The 16,277-nt window shown below is 48.2% G+C and overlaps 1 protein-coding gene across 12 annotated transcripts in view; it reads right to left on the reverse strand.

Annotated features, from left to right (window-relative positions):
• lrch3 (leucine-rich repeats and calponin homology (CH) domain containing 3) overlaps positions 1-16,277 on the reverse strand; it is a 22,708-nt gene continuing 6,431 nt past the window's right edge. The window contains exons 9-22 of one of the 12 annotated variants that reach the window (XM_069173097.1): positions 16,037-16,209; positions 15,855-15,910; positions 15,712-15,757; positions 15,463-15,591; positions 14,830-14,874; positions 14,023-14,076; positions 10,303-10,371; positions 8,839-8,910; positions 8,483-8,516; positions 8,277-8,390; positions 8,089-8,189; positions 7,867-8,004; positions 7,704-7,781; positions 1-3,852 (exon numbers count right to left, since the gene is read on the reverse strand). In XM_069173097.1, the coding sequence (XP_069029198.1) occupies positions 3,700-3,852; positions 7,704-7,781; positions 7,867-8,004; positions 8,089-8,189; positions 8,277-8,390; positions 8,483-8,516; positions 8,839-8,910; positions 10,303-10,371; positions 14,023-14,076; positions 14,830-14,874; positions 15,463-15,591; positions 15,712-15,757; positions 15,855-15,910; positions 16,037-16,209 (1,262 nt within the window). In that variant the 3' untranslated portion in view covers positions 1-3,699. The other 11 variants (XM_069173095.1, XM_069173096.1, XM_069173103.1 and 8 more) reach the window with 11 other exon arrangements.

Raw genomic sequence — 16,277 nt, forward strand, 5'->3', positions numbered from 1 at the left:
TCAAATTTTAAATATTTATTTATTGACCTCTTCAAACAGCCGCGTTCAAATCTTTTATACAGTTTTCAGCAAAAATGAAATTAAAGTGAAAAAACCCCTAAAAAGCTGTGAGTTTGTCTTCCTTTAAAAACGGTGGAACGTCCTTTAAATCCACGAGACACCGCGTCACGTGACCCGCCACGTCTGTCACGTGACCCCGTCACCGCCGGAAGACAAACACAAACAAGAGAAACATAAAACGTCTGTACAACATGAACGTCTTCGTTGTCCTCTGAACCGGCTCACCTTTGCGCTCACCTGTCCGTTGAAGACACGGACAAGATTGGACAGCACAACCTGTCAATCAAAACTCCTGAAACTGGTGTGAACCAGCTGAAACCAGATTCACTCCGGATCCGTCTCCTCTGAGCTCCCGGTGATTCCGGTCTCGGGGAAGTCTTCCTGCCCTCTGATTGGTGGAGGTGGGAGGACGGGCGGAGGGGGGCGTGGCCTCAGCCTGGCAGTCTCAGTTCAGGACAGAAGTGTTTTCAAGCTGAAAGTGATGCTGCGTTCAGGTCAACCAGGAACGACAGGGAAGCCGCAGGTTCTGTGGTTTAGTGTTGGTGGCGTGCTGATGTCCCGCGGCACCTGAACGCATTGCTCATCAAAACATGCAGATATAAAGTGTCCTTAAATTTAAATTAAAAGTGAAGTCGTTTCTCCTCCTGTAAACAGGTAACTGATGAAAGACGTAAACAAATAAACAAACAAGCAGCTCCGGTGTTTCCTGGCGTCTCCGGTCGTCACGGCTGAAAGCTCCAGAACACCAAAACGTTTATTTTGACAACTCGTCTGACATTAAAACGCGTTTTACTACTTTTATCAGTTATATTTTCATATCATGGCGTTAACATGTTTTTCTTTCGTCGCAATTTTTTTATGATTTAATGTGTTTCTGTGAGTTTGTTTATTTTCCGTTTGGCTGCTGGAGTTTTTTTCTCGGGATCCTTTCAAAATAAAAGTGCTGCGTGAAAGTGACAGGAGGAGAAAAGGACTTTGTTGTTTGGGTGGAATTCCTCCTTTAAAACGCAGGCGTTGCCTTGGTGACTGCAAACTCTTGAGTAACTCCATCGTCATGGCAACGCGCGGGGTCAGCCTTCATATACAGAATATGTCCATATATGTAGATATTTACAAGATTATATTTGTACACAAACGTCAGGTCACCTTTTCAACGTGAAAAATGTCCCAGCATGCAACAGATGCCACCTGACCGCCGTCGTCCAATCACACGAGGACCTCCGGCCTCGACCAATCGGTGAACAAACCGTGTTTTGAAATGACGGAGACGTTAAAAACAGCTGGACGTCCTTCATTAGCCTGTTAGCATGAAGCTACATCAGTGTCCAAACAGACTTTTACCTTTAAATTAAAACTCGTTAGCTCCGTTAGCTTTGGAGCTGCTAGCGTAACTTTAGATTTATGTTCGTAGTGTTAGCTAACATTCACCTTTACTGCTACATGACGGCTAATGTTTGTAGCTAGGTGAGTTCTGAGTCTGTTAACCTGCTGGTTACTGTTAGCACGGTGCTACGTTAGTGGACCTTCAAACAGGTTAGGGTTAACCCTTCAAACAGGCCTGAACAGTCACATGTTGTTAGCAATGAGCTAAGTGAGCTAAAGTTACAAACAAGACTTGTTTCTTTTTTTTGTAAACTTTGTCCCCAAACTAGTTTTCATAGCGTTAGCTAACGTAACCCGTTAGCATGTTCTCATTTTAAACTGAAAATCTGAACCGATTTTTATCAAAAATTCAAATTTAAAATCACGCAGATTTACGTCAGCTAAGTTACAGCGAGCTAAATGAGCGTAAACTCAAACCAAGCAGGATTATTGTTTGTTCATACAACACGTGTTAGCGTCAGCTCAAAACCTATTCTATCAATATTGGCTACCATTAGCAGTGAGCTACGTTAATGTAATTTAAATATATAAAGTATGTTTAAATATATAAAGTATGTTAGTGTTTATCAGCGATGAGGCAGTATAAACTATCTTTTTCGGATTTAAGCAGTATTAGCATTTAGCTTTGTTAGCTTTATTTAAAAAGGTCCCGCTGACTCGTTATCAATACTGGAGAATGTTTTGATTAGAATATTTAATACCTGTTTATTTTCTACCGATATAATTTTGTCTTTGATTTCCAGTTTTTTGTTTTCACAGGGTGGTCAATCAATCAATCAATCAATCAATCAATAAATAAAATCAAAGATTAGCGATGATTAGTTGGTTTATCTGAATATTAAACCATCAGATCAATCATAATGTTATTATTTATCAAAACTACTATGAAAGGACTTAATTTGATCAAGTTATTGATTAAATGAAAAATACTTTGATCACTCGTCCTGATCTTCATAATCAATAATCTAAAGATTCACTGAATATTAACTGATTCGTGGTTTCAGTTGTTTTAAAACATTTTCTGGTCTCAGATTCTCGGACGTGAAGATTTCTCGCTGTGAAGCAGGAAACTACGACGACATGTTTTCAACTATTTTACAGACAAAACATGTAAAATAATCTGCAGATGAATCAGTCGGCACACACACCTGTTTAACAGGAAGTTAACAGAGGCTCCGCCCCCAGCAGCAGGTGCATTTAATGCTTCTTTACAAAAAACGATAAAAAACAAAATATTAACATCACCAAACTGTGGATTAATTGCTAATTAAGTCTCTAAACAAGTTTTATTGATCGAATTGGTTTGAAATCAGAAATCAGCTGTTCGTTGGACTCGTGACCGGTTTAATGTTCTGAAACCTGAGAACAGAAACCTGCAGCGAGCTCAGCGACGTGTTCCCGTGCAGCTCCGTTCACGTCTCCGTCAGATCGACACCTTTTGGTTTTAACTGTAACGTTACGCTCAGACTCACGTGATGGTTTTATCGCCGTGACGACAGACGACGAGAGACACGAACCTGTCGGGGAGACGTACGTATGGGAGGACATTTCTGTCAGCGACGAAACGGAAAGAAGAAAAGTTTGCCGTGATTATAAAGAACGTTGAATGAAAAAAAAAAAGTTCTTCCAGATCAAAAACTAAGATACTTTTTTTTTCCAAAAATTCTACTTTTTAATTAAGTCAAATTTACAGAAGAAAATCTTTTAAGTTTAATTTGAAACTTTTCACTCTTTATCCAAATTTGACTCTATATATAAAAAAATTGAACTTTTTATATCATAATGGATTTGTAACTTTGGCTTGTTTGAGGCTGTTTATGAGATAACAAAAGTAATTTGATTTTTAATAAACTTCTAAAAAGTTTTTGAATCGTGTAAGTCAACCGTTTTATTCTTTTATCGTTAATTTTATTATAAAAATGGCGACAAACTTTTCTTCCCGTTTATTATCTTTGGACTGAAACGGTCCTCCGTACATTCGACGGCTTCCACGTCTCACTTACGTTGAAAAGGAGCAGAGACTGTAACCATGGCGACACGTCCACAGTCGCCGCTTCCGCCCGTTTATACGCGAACGTCCGACGCCATCGCTTGTTTACATTCCTGTTTCCTGATGACATCTCGCAGGTCGTGAAGACAGCGAGCTCCGATTGGTCGGGGACCAACATGTAATCTGCATTTATAATCAGCAGCGTGAAGCCGGCGGTTCCACGCAGGAGGCCGACCGGGCACGCATGGTGGCGGCGGAGGTGTTGTCTATATGGTGACGGAGGGTCCGGGTGCGGTTGATGATGTTGTCGTGGTGACGGTGTGCCGGGGCGGGGCCAGGTCGAGCAGGGCGCCGACGGTCCCGGCCACCTGGGGGAGCCCTCGCTCCTCCAGGATGTGAAGAGGAAGACACAACTCACTCTGCACAGACACCACAGAAGAAGACGCACAGCGAAGGGGTGGGGGGGGGACAACGGAAAGGTGGGTCAACGGATGGCAAATTAAATGAACAAACAAAATAACTGTAACCATTGCAACACAAAGGTAAAAACAAGGAGCAGCAACGTCAATGGAAAAAAACAGAAGCAATGGAGAAACAGGGAAAAGCAGAAAGAAGTGAGAGGCGGAGCTTCCTTCCACAGCTTTCACAATCTCATGGTCTTCATCAGAAAATACACTTACTGACTTTATTTAAAAAAAAAAGAAGATTTCTGTCATCCTGAAATAAATGTGTCACGTGAAGCTTCAAAATAGTTGGTCCACAAAAGACCTCAGAGAGTCCAGAGAGGACCTCAGAGAGTCCAGAGAGGACCTCAGAGAGTCCACAGAGGATCTCAGAGAGTCCACAGAGGATCTCAGAGAGTCCAGAGAGGACCTCAGAGAGTCCAGAGAGGACCTCAGAGAGTCCAGAGAGGACCTCAGAGAGTCCACAGAGGATCTCAGAGAGTCCAGAGAGGACCTCAGAGAGTCCACAGAGGACCTCAGAGAGTCCAGAGAGGACCTCAGAGAGTCCAGAGAGGACCTCAGAGAGTCCACAGAGGATCTCAGAGAGTCCACAGAGGATCTCAGAGAGTCCAGAGAGGACCTCAGAGAGTCCAGAGAGGACCTCAGAGAGTCCACAGAGGATCTCAGAGAGTCCACAGAGGACCTCAGAGAGTTCACAGAGGACCTCAGAGAGTCCAGAGAGGACCTCAGAGAGTCCACAGAGGACCTCAGAGAGTCCAGAGAGGACCTCAGAGAGTCCACAGAGGATCTCAGAGAGTCCACAGAGGATCTCAGAGAGTCCAGAGAGGACCTCAGAGAGTCCACAGAGGATCTCAGAGAGTCCAGAGAGGACCTCAGAGAGTCCACAGAGGATCTCAGAGAGTCCAGAGAGGACCTCAGAGAGTCCAGAGAGGACCTCAGAGAGTCCACAGAGGATCTCAGAGAGTCCACAGAGGACCTCAGAGAGTTCACAGAGGACCTCAGAGAGTCCAGAGAGGACCTCAGAGAGTCCACAGAGGATCTCAGAGAGTCCAGAGAGGACCTCAGAGAGTCCACAGAGGACCTCAGAGAGTCCACAGAGGACCTCAGAGAGTCCACAGAGGACCTCAGAGAGTCCACAGAGGATCTCAGAGAGTCCAGAGAGGAACCAGGTTCTAATAATCTGCATCAGTGGTAAAGAGACACAAAGCAAGTCCAGCTGTTTCCATTGACTTTATTGATGGAGCTCAGAGGGAACAGCATTCTCCAACATCAGGACAGAGCAGAGGCACACGGTCTGTGAAGAACACTCAGCACATCATCATCCTCACTCTTCCTCTTATAAAAATTAGGCGCCATCAAAGTGAAGTTTCAGTGTTTTCCCTTCATTTCAAGGTTTAACTGTTTCAACGGGATCGAAGCTGGAACCAGTTCAGTCGCCACCACAATCCCGTCAAAGAAACGGTGAGTCTGTATCCACTGCAGGAACTTTACAGCCTCCAAGGTGCTTCTGAACCAGAACCACGATCACTTTCAGTCTTTGGTATGACGTCAGTGCAACAGACAACGAAGGAAGTAGCGGTGCTGAACACGAGATAAAGCGATGACGCCACCGACAGACCGCTGTGAAGGTTGGTGGGCTGTCGAAATCAGTTTCCTGTTGGTCCAGTTGAAGGTGTCTGCTGTTCCATCTGTAGTTCTCTGAGGCACACGAGGCCATGACGCATCCTGACAGCCAAAAGGAAAGAGGGCGAACGAGTTCAACTCGTACGTAGAGATGTTGCGGTTCGGTCATCGGAGGCAGCAAAGAACCTCCAATTGGATCAATAACTTCAGCTGATCGATGTCAGCGTTTGGACCGAGTGGCTCATGAAACATCAGGTGATTTAACCTCAAAGGCTGCACTTGTTATTTCATGGTGTCACATGATCGGACTGTGAGTGACTGAAGGTTCCACACTTAGATTTCAGATGAAGGAACGACTGTCCGCAGTGACGACGCTCATCGAGGAAGACTACGAGTGGAAACACTGATTTTTGGCGCTCAGAACTTCTTCTCAGGCAAACATGTCCGACCAGGACGGAAGGTTTCTGACCGGGGCTCTGAACCACTTTACAAACAGTAGAAAACACACTCAGACAGACAGCCACACATAAGGCACGGGGGTCGGAGGGGGGGGGGGGCTGATAAGATGTCATGGAAACCCAACCACAGGGTCCAGAACTATGTTTCATAGATATGAACCGCACAAAGCAGACAGCAGGTGGTCTGGGAAGGAAGGAACTGTAACCTGGACGGACGGTCGTTACTTTAGATTGGTGACGGTGCTATCAGTGATGGACAGCGTCTGTCCTGATGGTCCAATGGTTTGTGTGCAAAGTGTCTTCATGAAGTCACAGCAAAAAGGCAAAACTATCCGACACACCAACCTGCATCTATCACGTCCACGATGCTCACCGAGTTCTTGGCCGTTTTTCTGGCTACTGGCAAGTCAAGACAAAGTCCTTATCCTCTAAGTCTGAGACCATCTGCTGAAGGCATTCAAACATCTCAGCCTATCCCGGCACGTTCAACTGATGACGGACAGCGAGGAGGACCAGGACATGTACAGCCCTTCTGGTTCGGTTCCCCCGGAGGGGCTGTAGGACGTCGCTCGGCAGATGGACAGCAGGATATGGACGGACCAAGACGTGATTAAAGTCACGGTGATCGCGAGGTCGTGACCGGAAGAATAAGATTGTGGATACAAAACCAAAGTCATGTGGGAGCTCAGGAAACCGACGGGACCGTGAACATTCCAGGTTAGTTTGGACATCTGACCAGGAGTCTCCTGGACGCCTCCCTGTGGAGGTTTTCTATGACTATCCCACCGAGTGGACGCAGGGACAGACCGAGAACAGACCGGAGAGGTCCCATCTAGAAGACCTGGGGATCCCCCGGGAAGGTGGACCTGCCAGGACAGGTAACAGGATGCATTGATGCTTCAAACAACTTTGGTCTGAACTTTGAGCAGCAACTCAAAACGAGGTCGCAGATACAAGAGAACAGAAGGAGTTTCCTTTGGAGGGTTTCTGGAATCAACCTCGGAGACCAGGTGAGGGGAACCGCTGCTCCTTCGTCTTAACAAAGAGTCGGTTCAGAGGGCGTCCGACCTCCATGTCTTCTGATATGAACCCTGTCCACCGGAGTCCATAACAGGTGGACGAACCCCGGAGCGACGGCTCCTCAGGCTCCAGACTTCATCACCTTCAAGTGTTGACCTACAGTAAATGTTGTGCTGTGAATTTTACTTCATTACAGGGTAACGGTGGAACACGGAGACATTTAGAGCAGGATATAAGTGGAATAAATAAATCTCTTGGGATGTGAGACGTGTGGTTCGTCTTTGTGTGGAGTCGGCAGGTGGACTTCAGACATTCGGCGCCAAGTGCACGTAGATGGCACACAGCACCGACATGACGGACAGGTAAAAGAGGGCGAAGCCGGCCAACTGGACCTGAGGGGAGGGGCTGATTATGGGCGGGGACATAGAGAGCAACACGCCCACCGTCACATAAACCCCGCCTCCCTTTCCCTCCAGGACCTCCCCGACGGAGCAGAGACGCTCCTGAGTGTGTTTGTGTGGGTGAGATGGACACGGTGAAGGACAACAGGAGCGAGACGGACAGAAGAAGAAGAGGATTAATGAAAGGCGGGAAGATGAAGAGAAGAAAGGAAGTTGTTAGTCGAGAAGCTTCACCGACTAGTTTTAACATCGTTCATGCATTTACTCTGTTGGTGGTGAGAAACCTGTCACTCAGGTGTGTTACCTGGGGAACTCCGATCCGGCGACACGCCTCCAGGAAGTTCTCTACGTTTCGTCGACATTTGGCCATGGTGAGTTTAGGCTGCAGGAACAGTGGGACGTTATCAGCAGGATCAACACATCAGTCGTCACTGCTCATCAACAGCTGATGGATCAGAGTCACTCACCACGGCGGGGGAGGGGACGTGGATGCTGGGAACGGATCGTGGCCTCACGTGATTGGCCAGGTGACACAGCACCACCCCGTCCGTCAGAGCTGCTCCCAGGTCGCTAGGCAACGACACCTTGAGACGAGCCTCGATGTTCTGGACAAACAGACATAGAGAGACGGTCTCGTCACCTGTGAACCTCCGGAGGACATAGAGGTGTGTCCAGGTGGAGGTACGCACCTTTCTGAGCTGCTCCACCACCTCAGCATCTTCTCCGACCAGAGGAGGCGAAGCAGGAACCTCCTCCTGGCTCTGAGGAGCAGCGGCAGCAGCAGCGTCACCTGGAGGACGGAGAGGGAACAACTGTCAGATACACCTGACCGGTGAGGGTTGCCTGTCAACACCTCCGTCGCCTGGCAACACCTCACCTTTCCTCTTCTCCTCTTTCTGGCCGAGGCGATACAGGAAGCTCTCAGGTCTCACGCTGGCCGTCCGACAGGAGGCCACGCCCCCTGTACCGGGGTAAGAAGGCGACTGATTGGCTGGAAAAAAAACCAAGAGGGCCGAGTCAGAATGAATCTGGAAAAAGTGAGAACAAGGTGAACATCTGGGGCGTGTTTCAGTCTGGTCTTACCTGTAGGAGACAGTGCAGCTCTCTCCTCCCCCTGCTGAGACACAAGACATGACAGTTACACACCTGAAGAACACCTGGACACACCTGGACACGCCTCAGCTGGTCCTCAGCTGGAAATTAAATGTCCAACACACTATATTTATGTCTGTTCTGACTTGTAAAGAAACATGTGGACTCAGGTTCTGTGGTTCTGCTACGCATGTTTTTAAGCCACGTTTCTCACATGAACATCCTCGTAAAAATAACAACAAGTCTTCTTTAAAGATTCAAGTGGCCACGAGACAAACACACAGGATGTAAAGCAATACAGCAGAACACGGTGACATTCAGACAGAGCAGCAGGCAGGTCGCAGTACCTGCAGCAGACAGGAGGCGGCGCTGTCAGAGGCGTGAGAACGACAGCCGTCTACAGACGCTGCAGCCACAGACTGACACGGAGAAGGAGACAGGAAGTGGCCGAAACAAAAAGATGGAGATTTAAACTCAAACAGAAAATAAAAAAATAAAAAACTCAGGAGGAGAATAAAAAAAACACAACGGAGGCCCTGAAATAATTCAGATAACTGGGATGTGACGTCACTGTTGTGATGTTGTAGTTTAGAACCGAGAACATCCACAGATTGACCACACGACACGTCCACCAACTGTGTGCGCTTGTTTTATCCAGCAGCACGTCTGTGTGGACGACGTCAAGCAGATCACTGATATCAGATTAATACTCAGCGGATGTGATACGAGTGTCGATCAATACGCTCAGTCGGTTCCTGTTGAACGCAGCGCAGAGATGCAGGAGGATCAACAACCTTCATCAGGACGTATTCAGAGTCGTCTCTTGATCAACATCAACCTGAGTTCCACACGTTACCGAGAACATCTGTGATGTTACCATGGAAACCTGAAACTGGAGCAGAGAAACATCAGATTTTGGGTCCAATTTTTGGGATACAGAAAATCTTCATTGAGCCCGCTCAGTGTTTTTGAGCCCAAGCAGTGATCTCCAATACAGAATCAGGGCTAGGGTTTCTTGGTCAGGAGACAGCAGGTTGTTTTTTTTTGTGTCACCGTGAATTTGTTCCCCAAAGTCAGACTGTCAACACAGAGTTCCACCGGGACCTTCTGAGGTTCTGTTGTGGTTTCGGACTTCTTTTCTGCTTCATAGTCTTCAGGTCAGTCTGGGTTTTGTTCTTCCCGTTTGATTGTCTGTCTTGTTTGGCTTCCTGTCCTCTGTATAATTGTTGGCCCCGCCCCCTGATTAGTTTCACCTGTCCCTCGCTGTCCTTCCCTCCCTGCTGTATTTATCTTCCGTCTTTGTCACTTTGTTTCAGTTTCCTGTCTGTTCCTGCGTCTTTTGAAACCAAAAGAACACAAACCGCCCGAACTGTGGCGCCATGGCAACGGGCTTCTCCTCGTCTCGTTGTCAACGCGCTGTAAGTGCTCTCCGAAAATTTGACAAAAAATCTGATGCGAGGGAAAGGCTGGAAACCAATATTGGATGGTGGTGATCTTCGGGCCCTCAGGCAGCACTGCATTAAAAACACACTATTCTGGAGTGGAAATCACTGCATGGGCTCAGAAACACTCGGCTGGAGGCGAGCGAGTTGAAGATTTTGTTCCCCAAAATCGGATGTTTCTCTGCTCCAGTTTCAGGTCCGCAGTGACATCACTGATGTCGAAGTGCCAGCGGTCACGTTTACGTGTTAATCAAGAGACTCTGAATACGTCCTGAAGGTTGTTGGTCCTCCGTGTGCAGCACTGCGCTGCGTTCAACAGGAACCGACACCAACTTATGGATGGACCCTCGTAGAAACCTGCTGTGTCACCTGTCTGTGTGAACCAGGTCGCCTCTTTATCGTGTTTGTGTCAAAGTCGATCTCAAACACCAAAACACACTGACAGACGGAGAAAAGAGAGGACGAAGATAAGGAGATGAAAAATAAAAAACAAGAAGGAACAAACTGAGGAGAACGTGTCAACGGGGGGAAGAACAAAGATGAAGGATGAAGAGAAGAAGAAGAAAGAGTTAATGCACAGAGCACGCCGAGGTTTCATCTGCTTCTGGGATCCAGAATAAAAATACAAGACGTTACCTCTGCAGCTCGTTTCCATTATGACGCCTTTAATAAATAATGTTTGTATTAAACATGAAGAGGTTTAAATCATTCGTTGTAACGTTTAAAGATCCAACACTGAAGCTGATCTAAACACACCAGCTGGTGTAACGTTCAATCCGGTCCCCCTCTGATGGAGACGACATCCTGTTCACACATCACATCTGTTCCTGATGCCGCGTTTACTTCGGTCGTCTGCGTCTTTCAGTCGCGTCTTTCGGTCGTCTGCGTCTTTCGGTCGTCTGCGTCTTTCGTTCGTCTGCGTCTTTCGTTCGTCTGCGTCTTTCGTTCGTCTGCGTCCTTCGTTCGTCTGCGTCCTTCGTTCGTCTGCGTCCTTCGTTCGTCTGCGTCTTTCGTTCGTCTGCGTCCTTCGTTCGTCTGCGTCCTTCGTTCGTCTGCGTCTTTCGTTCGTCTGCGTCCTTCGTTCGTCTGCGTCCTTCGTTCGTCTGCGTCTTTCGTTCGTCTGCGTCCTTCGGTCGTCTGCGTCCTTCGTTCGTCTGCGTCTTTCGTTCGTCTGCGTCCTTCGGTCGTCTGCGTCTTTCGGTCGTCTGCGTCTTTCGGTCGTCTGCGTCCTTCGGTCGTCTGCGTCTTTCGGTCGTCTGCGTCCTTCGGTCGTCTGCGTCTTTCGGTCGTCTGCGTCTTTCGTTCGTCTGCGTCCTTCGGTCGTCTGCGTCTTTCGGTCGTCTGCGTCCTTCGGTCGTCTGCGTCCTTCGGTCGTCTGCGTCTTTCGTTCGTCTGCGTCCTTCGTTCGTCTGCGTCTTTCGGTCGTCTGCGTCTTTCGTTCGTCTGCGTCCTTCGTTCGTCTGCGTCCTTCGTTCGTCTGCGTCTTTCGTTCGTCTGCGTCCTTCGTTCGTCTGCGTCCTTCGTTCGTCTGCGTCTTTCGGTCGTCTGCGTCTTTCGTTCGTCTGCGTCCTTCGTTCGTCTGCGTCTTTCGTTCGTCTGCGTCCTTCGTTCGTCTGCGTCCTTCGTTCGTCTGCGTCCTTCGTTCGTCTGCGTCTTTCGGTCGTCTGCGTCCTTCGTTCGTCTGCGTCCTTCGTTCGTCTGCGTCTTTCGGTCGTCTGCGTCTTTCGTTCGTCTGCGTCCTTCGTTCGTCTGCGTCTTTCGTTCGTCTGCGTCCTTCGTTCGTCTGCGTCCTTCGTTCGTCTGCGTCCTTCGTTCGTCTGCGTCTTTCGTTCGTCTGCGTCCTTCGTTCGTCTGCGTCTTTCGTTCGTCTGCGTCCTTCGTTCGTCTGCGTCCTTCGTTCGTCTGCGTCTTTCGTTCGTCTGCGTCTTTCGTTCGTCTGCGTCCTTCGGTCGTCTGCGTCTTTCGTTCGTCTGCGTCCTTCGTTCGTCTGCGTCTTTCGGTCGTCTGCGTCCTTCGTTCGTCTGCGTCTTTCGGTCGTCTGCGTCCTTCGTTCGTCTGCGTCTTTCGTTCGTCTGCGTCCTTCGTTCGTCTGCGTCCTTCGTTCGTCTGCGTCCTTCGTTCGTCTGCGTCTTTCGTTCGTCTGCGTCCTTCGTTCGTCTGCGTCCTTCGGTCGTCTGCGTCTTTCGTTCGTCTGCGTCTTTCGGTCGTCTGCGTCCTTCGTTCGTCTGCGTCCTTCGTTCGTCTGCGTCTTTCGTTCGTCTGCGTCCTTCGTTCGTCTGCGTCCTTCGTTCGTCTGCGTCTTTCGGTCGTCTGCGTCTTTCGTTCGTCTGCGTCCTTCGGTCGTCTGCGTCTTTCGTTCGTCTGCGTCCTTCGTTCGTCTGCGTCTTTCGGTCGTCTGCGTCCTTCGTTCGTCTGCGTCTTTCGGTCGTCTGCGTCCTTCGTTCGTCTGCGTCTTTCGTTCGTCTGCGTCCTTCGTTCGTCTGCGTCCTTCGTTCGTCTGCGTCCTTCGTTCGTCTGCGTCTTTCGTTCGTCTGCGTCCTTCGTTCGTCTGCGTCCTTCGGTCGTCTGCGTCTTTCGTTCGTCTGCGTCTTTCGGTCGTCTGCGTCCTTCGTTCGTCTGCGTCCTTCGTTCGTCTGCGTCTTTCGTTCGTCTGCGTCCTTCGTTCGTCTGCGTCTTTCGTTCGTCTGCGTCCTTCGTTCGTCTGCGTCCTTCGTTCGTCTGCGTCTTTCGGTCGTCTGCGTCCTTCGTTCGTCTGCGTCTTTCGTTCGTCTGCGTCCTTCGTTCGTCTGCGTCTTTCGGTCGTCTGCGTCTTTCGTTCGTCTGCGTCCTTCGTTCGTCTGCGTCTTTCGTTCGTCTGCGTCCTTCGTTCGTCTGCGTCCTTCGTTCGTCTGCGTCTTTCGTTCGTCTGCGTCCTTCGTTCGTCTGCGTCTTTCGTTCGTCTGCGTCCTTCGTTCGTCTGCGTCCTTCGTTCGTCTGCGTCTTTCGTTCGTCTGCGTCTTTCGTTCGTCTGCGTCTTTCGTTCGTCTGCGTCCTTCGTTCGTCTGCGTCTTTCGGTCGTCTGCGTCCTTCGTTCGTCTGCGTCTTTCGTTCGTCTGCGTCCTTCGGTCGTCTGCGTCTTTCGTTCGTCTGCGTCCTTCGTTCGTCTACGTCTTTCGTTCGTCTGCGTCCTTCGTTCGTCTGCGTCTTTCGTTCGTCTGCGTCCTTCGTTCGTCTGCGTCTTTCGTTCGTCTGCGTCCTTCGTTCGTCTGCGTCCTTCGGTCGTCTGCGTCTTTCGTTCGTCTGCGTCTTTCGGTCGTCTGCGTCTTTCGTTCGTCTGCGTCCTTCGGTCGTCTGCGTCTTTCGTTCGTCTGCGTCCTTCGTTCGTCTGCGTCCTTCGTTCGTCTGCGTCTTTCGTTCGTCTGCGTCCTTCGGTCGTCTACGTCTTTCGTTCGTCTGCGTCCTTCGGTCGTCTACGTCTTTCGTTCGTCTGCGTCCTTCGGTCGTCTACATTTTGTTCTCGCGAATTACGTCCTGTCGTCGTCACGCACGTCATGTCGTGGTCGCCTACATCCTGCCGCCATATGAGTTGGACTTTGGTCCATCTGTGGACCGGTTCTACAGATCTAAAAGCTGTGACATGAGACAGACTCCTTCCCAAACAAACAAACAAAACAGTAAACAAATAAACGTGTAAAACAGCAGGAACATGCAGCATCCTCTTCTCAGGAGACTCAACGATCGGACCAAACATCCCAGCTGAGGTGAGAGGGTTTAGGGAGGGACAGAAGGTGAGTGACAGGAGGACAGGGGACAGGCTGATGACGAGTGAGTGAGTGACAGGTGTGTTCATGCTGTAGTGACGTCATGCTGCATCAGAAGAACCAAACAGATTTGTGTCAAATCACCAGACAGGAAGTAGTTTGATGCCTCGAACATTTTCAAAATAAGAGCCGTCTCATTAACACGGTGCTGAGTTTTAGCTTGATAAGCTCTCATATGTGGCGTCAGCAGTATTTCGTGATGAAACAGAAATCTGAATCATTCCTGTCTGCTTTTATTTTGTAAATCAGTTAGTAAATTTGTTTTGGGGGGTTGGGGCCAAACTCTTACCATAAAGAGGGCGGAGTCATCTGTGTGGGTGGAGCGTCTGGAGGGGTAGATGTTCTGAACACACACACACACGAACATCACAGACACACATTAAACAACGACACACAGACGAGGACGTGAAGGTGGACAGGTGTGGTGATGGACAGGTGTGGCCAAAAAAGAGAGGGTGGAGCTAAAAACTAAAAAAGCTGGTGATTTAAAGCACATTTCAGACGTAGCAGATTTCATTCGGGCCTGAATTCAGAGCCAAATATTAAGAAGCATCGAATGACTGGATTCACATCTGACAGCAACAAGCTCCGACTGAAACCCGCTGGAGGCAGAAAGTTCAACATTTCAAATAAATTAAAAAGGACGGACCACCACAAACACCAGCTCTACTGTTACTATGGTTACAGAAAGTCAGTTTTCACTGGATTCAACCCCGTTATCATCTTCCGGGCCGCAAACATTAACACCAACAGTTGAGAACATCAACAACATCAACGGCACAAAACATCAACAACACAAAACATCAACAACACAAAACATCAACAATACAAAATATCAACAACACAAAACATCAACAACATAAAACATCAACAACACAAAACATCAACAATACAAAATATCAACAACACAAAATATCAACAACATAAAACATCAACAACACAAAATATCAACAACACAAAACATCAACAACATAAAACATCAACAACACAAAACATCAACAATACAAAACATCAACAACATAAAACATCAACAACACAAAACATCAACAATACAAAACATCAACAACAGGACACACCAACACTGCCAGAGTCTCACCTCGGTCTCCGGACTCGACTTCGTTGGACTCTGAGCTGCTTTGTGCTATAAAACAACAACAGTCAGGAATTCAGAGCCGAATTCAAACCTACAAAAAAACCTGCAATAAAACCTACAGGTTGGACTGGTTAGACTGGTGAGTTATTGGTTAAACTGGTTAGTTACTGGTTAGTTACTGGTTAGACTGGTGAATTATTGGTTAGACTGGTTACACTGGAGAGTCATTGGTTAGATCAGTTAGTTACTGGTTAGACTGGTTAGTTACTGATTAGACTGGTGAGTTATTAATTAGACTGGTTAGTTATTGGTTAGTTACTAGTTAGACTGGTGAGCTACTGGTTAGACTGGTGAGTTATTGGTTAGACTGGTTAGTTACTGGTTACACTGGAGAGTCATTGGTTAGATCAGTTAGTTACTGGTTAGACTGGTTAGTTACTGGTTAGATTGGTTAGTTACTGATTAGACTGGTGAGTTATTAGTTAGACTAGTGAGTTATTGGTTAGACTGGTGAGTTATTGTTTAATCTGGTGAGTTATTAGTTATACTAGTGAGTTATTGTTTCGACCGTGAGTTATTAGTCAGACTGATGAGTTATTAGTTAGAGTGGTGAGTTATAGGTTGGACTAGTACTACCTTGGTGTAGCTGTTGACGTTGTCTCTCTGCAGGGAACGGTTCTTCTGTCTCTCCTCGTCGTACCTCAGAGCGGCGAGCTGAGCCTCCCTCCTCATCCTCTCCACACCTCCTGCACCAACACCTCCTCTCTGAGGAGGAAACAGAGGAGGACAGATGGGAGGAGACAGAGGAAGACAGACACAATGAGAGTCAGTCTGAGGCTGCAGTTTGTCTCACTGGTTTTCAGTCAGACAGGTAGGAGGTGTTACCTGACTGTGGGAGCTAGAGGGCGCTATGACTCCATCGACCACACTCCTGAGAGACACGGGGAGACAGACAGGAAGTTCAGACAGGAAGTGAGAGGACACACGGGTGAGTTCAGGTGCATGTGGATGTGGACTGATGTATGTACCTGCTGTGTCTCCTCGTATCCTCCGTCCTGGACAGGCTGGCTTTAACAGGAGAACCCTGAGGACACACAGACAGGAAGTCATTCAAAATAAAAGGATGATGAACAGATGATGTCATCGATACGTCTGCACATTAAAAAGATCATGTGTCGCAGGCATGTCTTCCTGTGGGCGGAGCTCCTACCTCTCTGGTGATGCGTCTCTCGATGTATGCCATGAACTGATGGCTGAGGCTGCTGCTGTCTCCTCCTCCTCCGCCTCCTCCTCCGCCTCCTCCACCCCCTCGACTCCTCCCCTCTTCCTCCTCCTCCTCTCCCACACAGCTGTCTATGAAGTCTATCTGCTCCAACTCCACATCTAGTGAAGACAAACAGGAATTTAAAATGTTCAAAAACTGCATGTTTTATTGAAATAACTGAGAACAA

The sequence above is a fragment of the Embiotoca jacksoni genome, unplaced genomic scaffold, assembly GCF_022577435.1.
Source record: "Embiotoca jacksoni isolate LCO1_2020_lvr unplaced genomic scaffold, fEmbJac1.0.p SCAF_58, whole genome shotgun sequence".
NCBI lineage: Eukaryota > Metazoa > Chordata > Actinopteri > Embiotocidae > Embiotoca > Embiotoca jacksoni.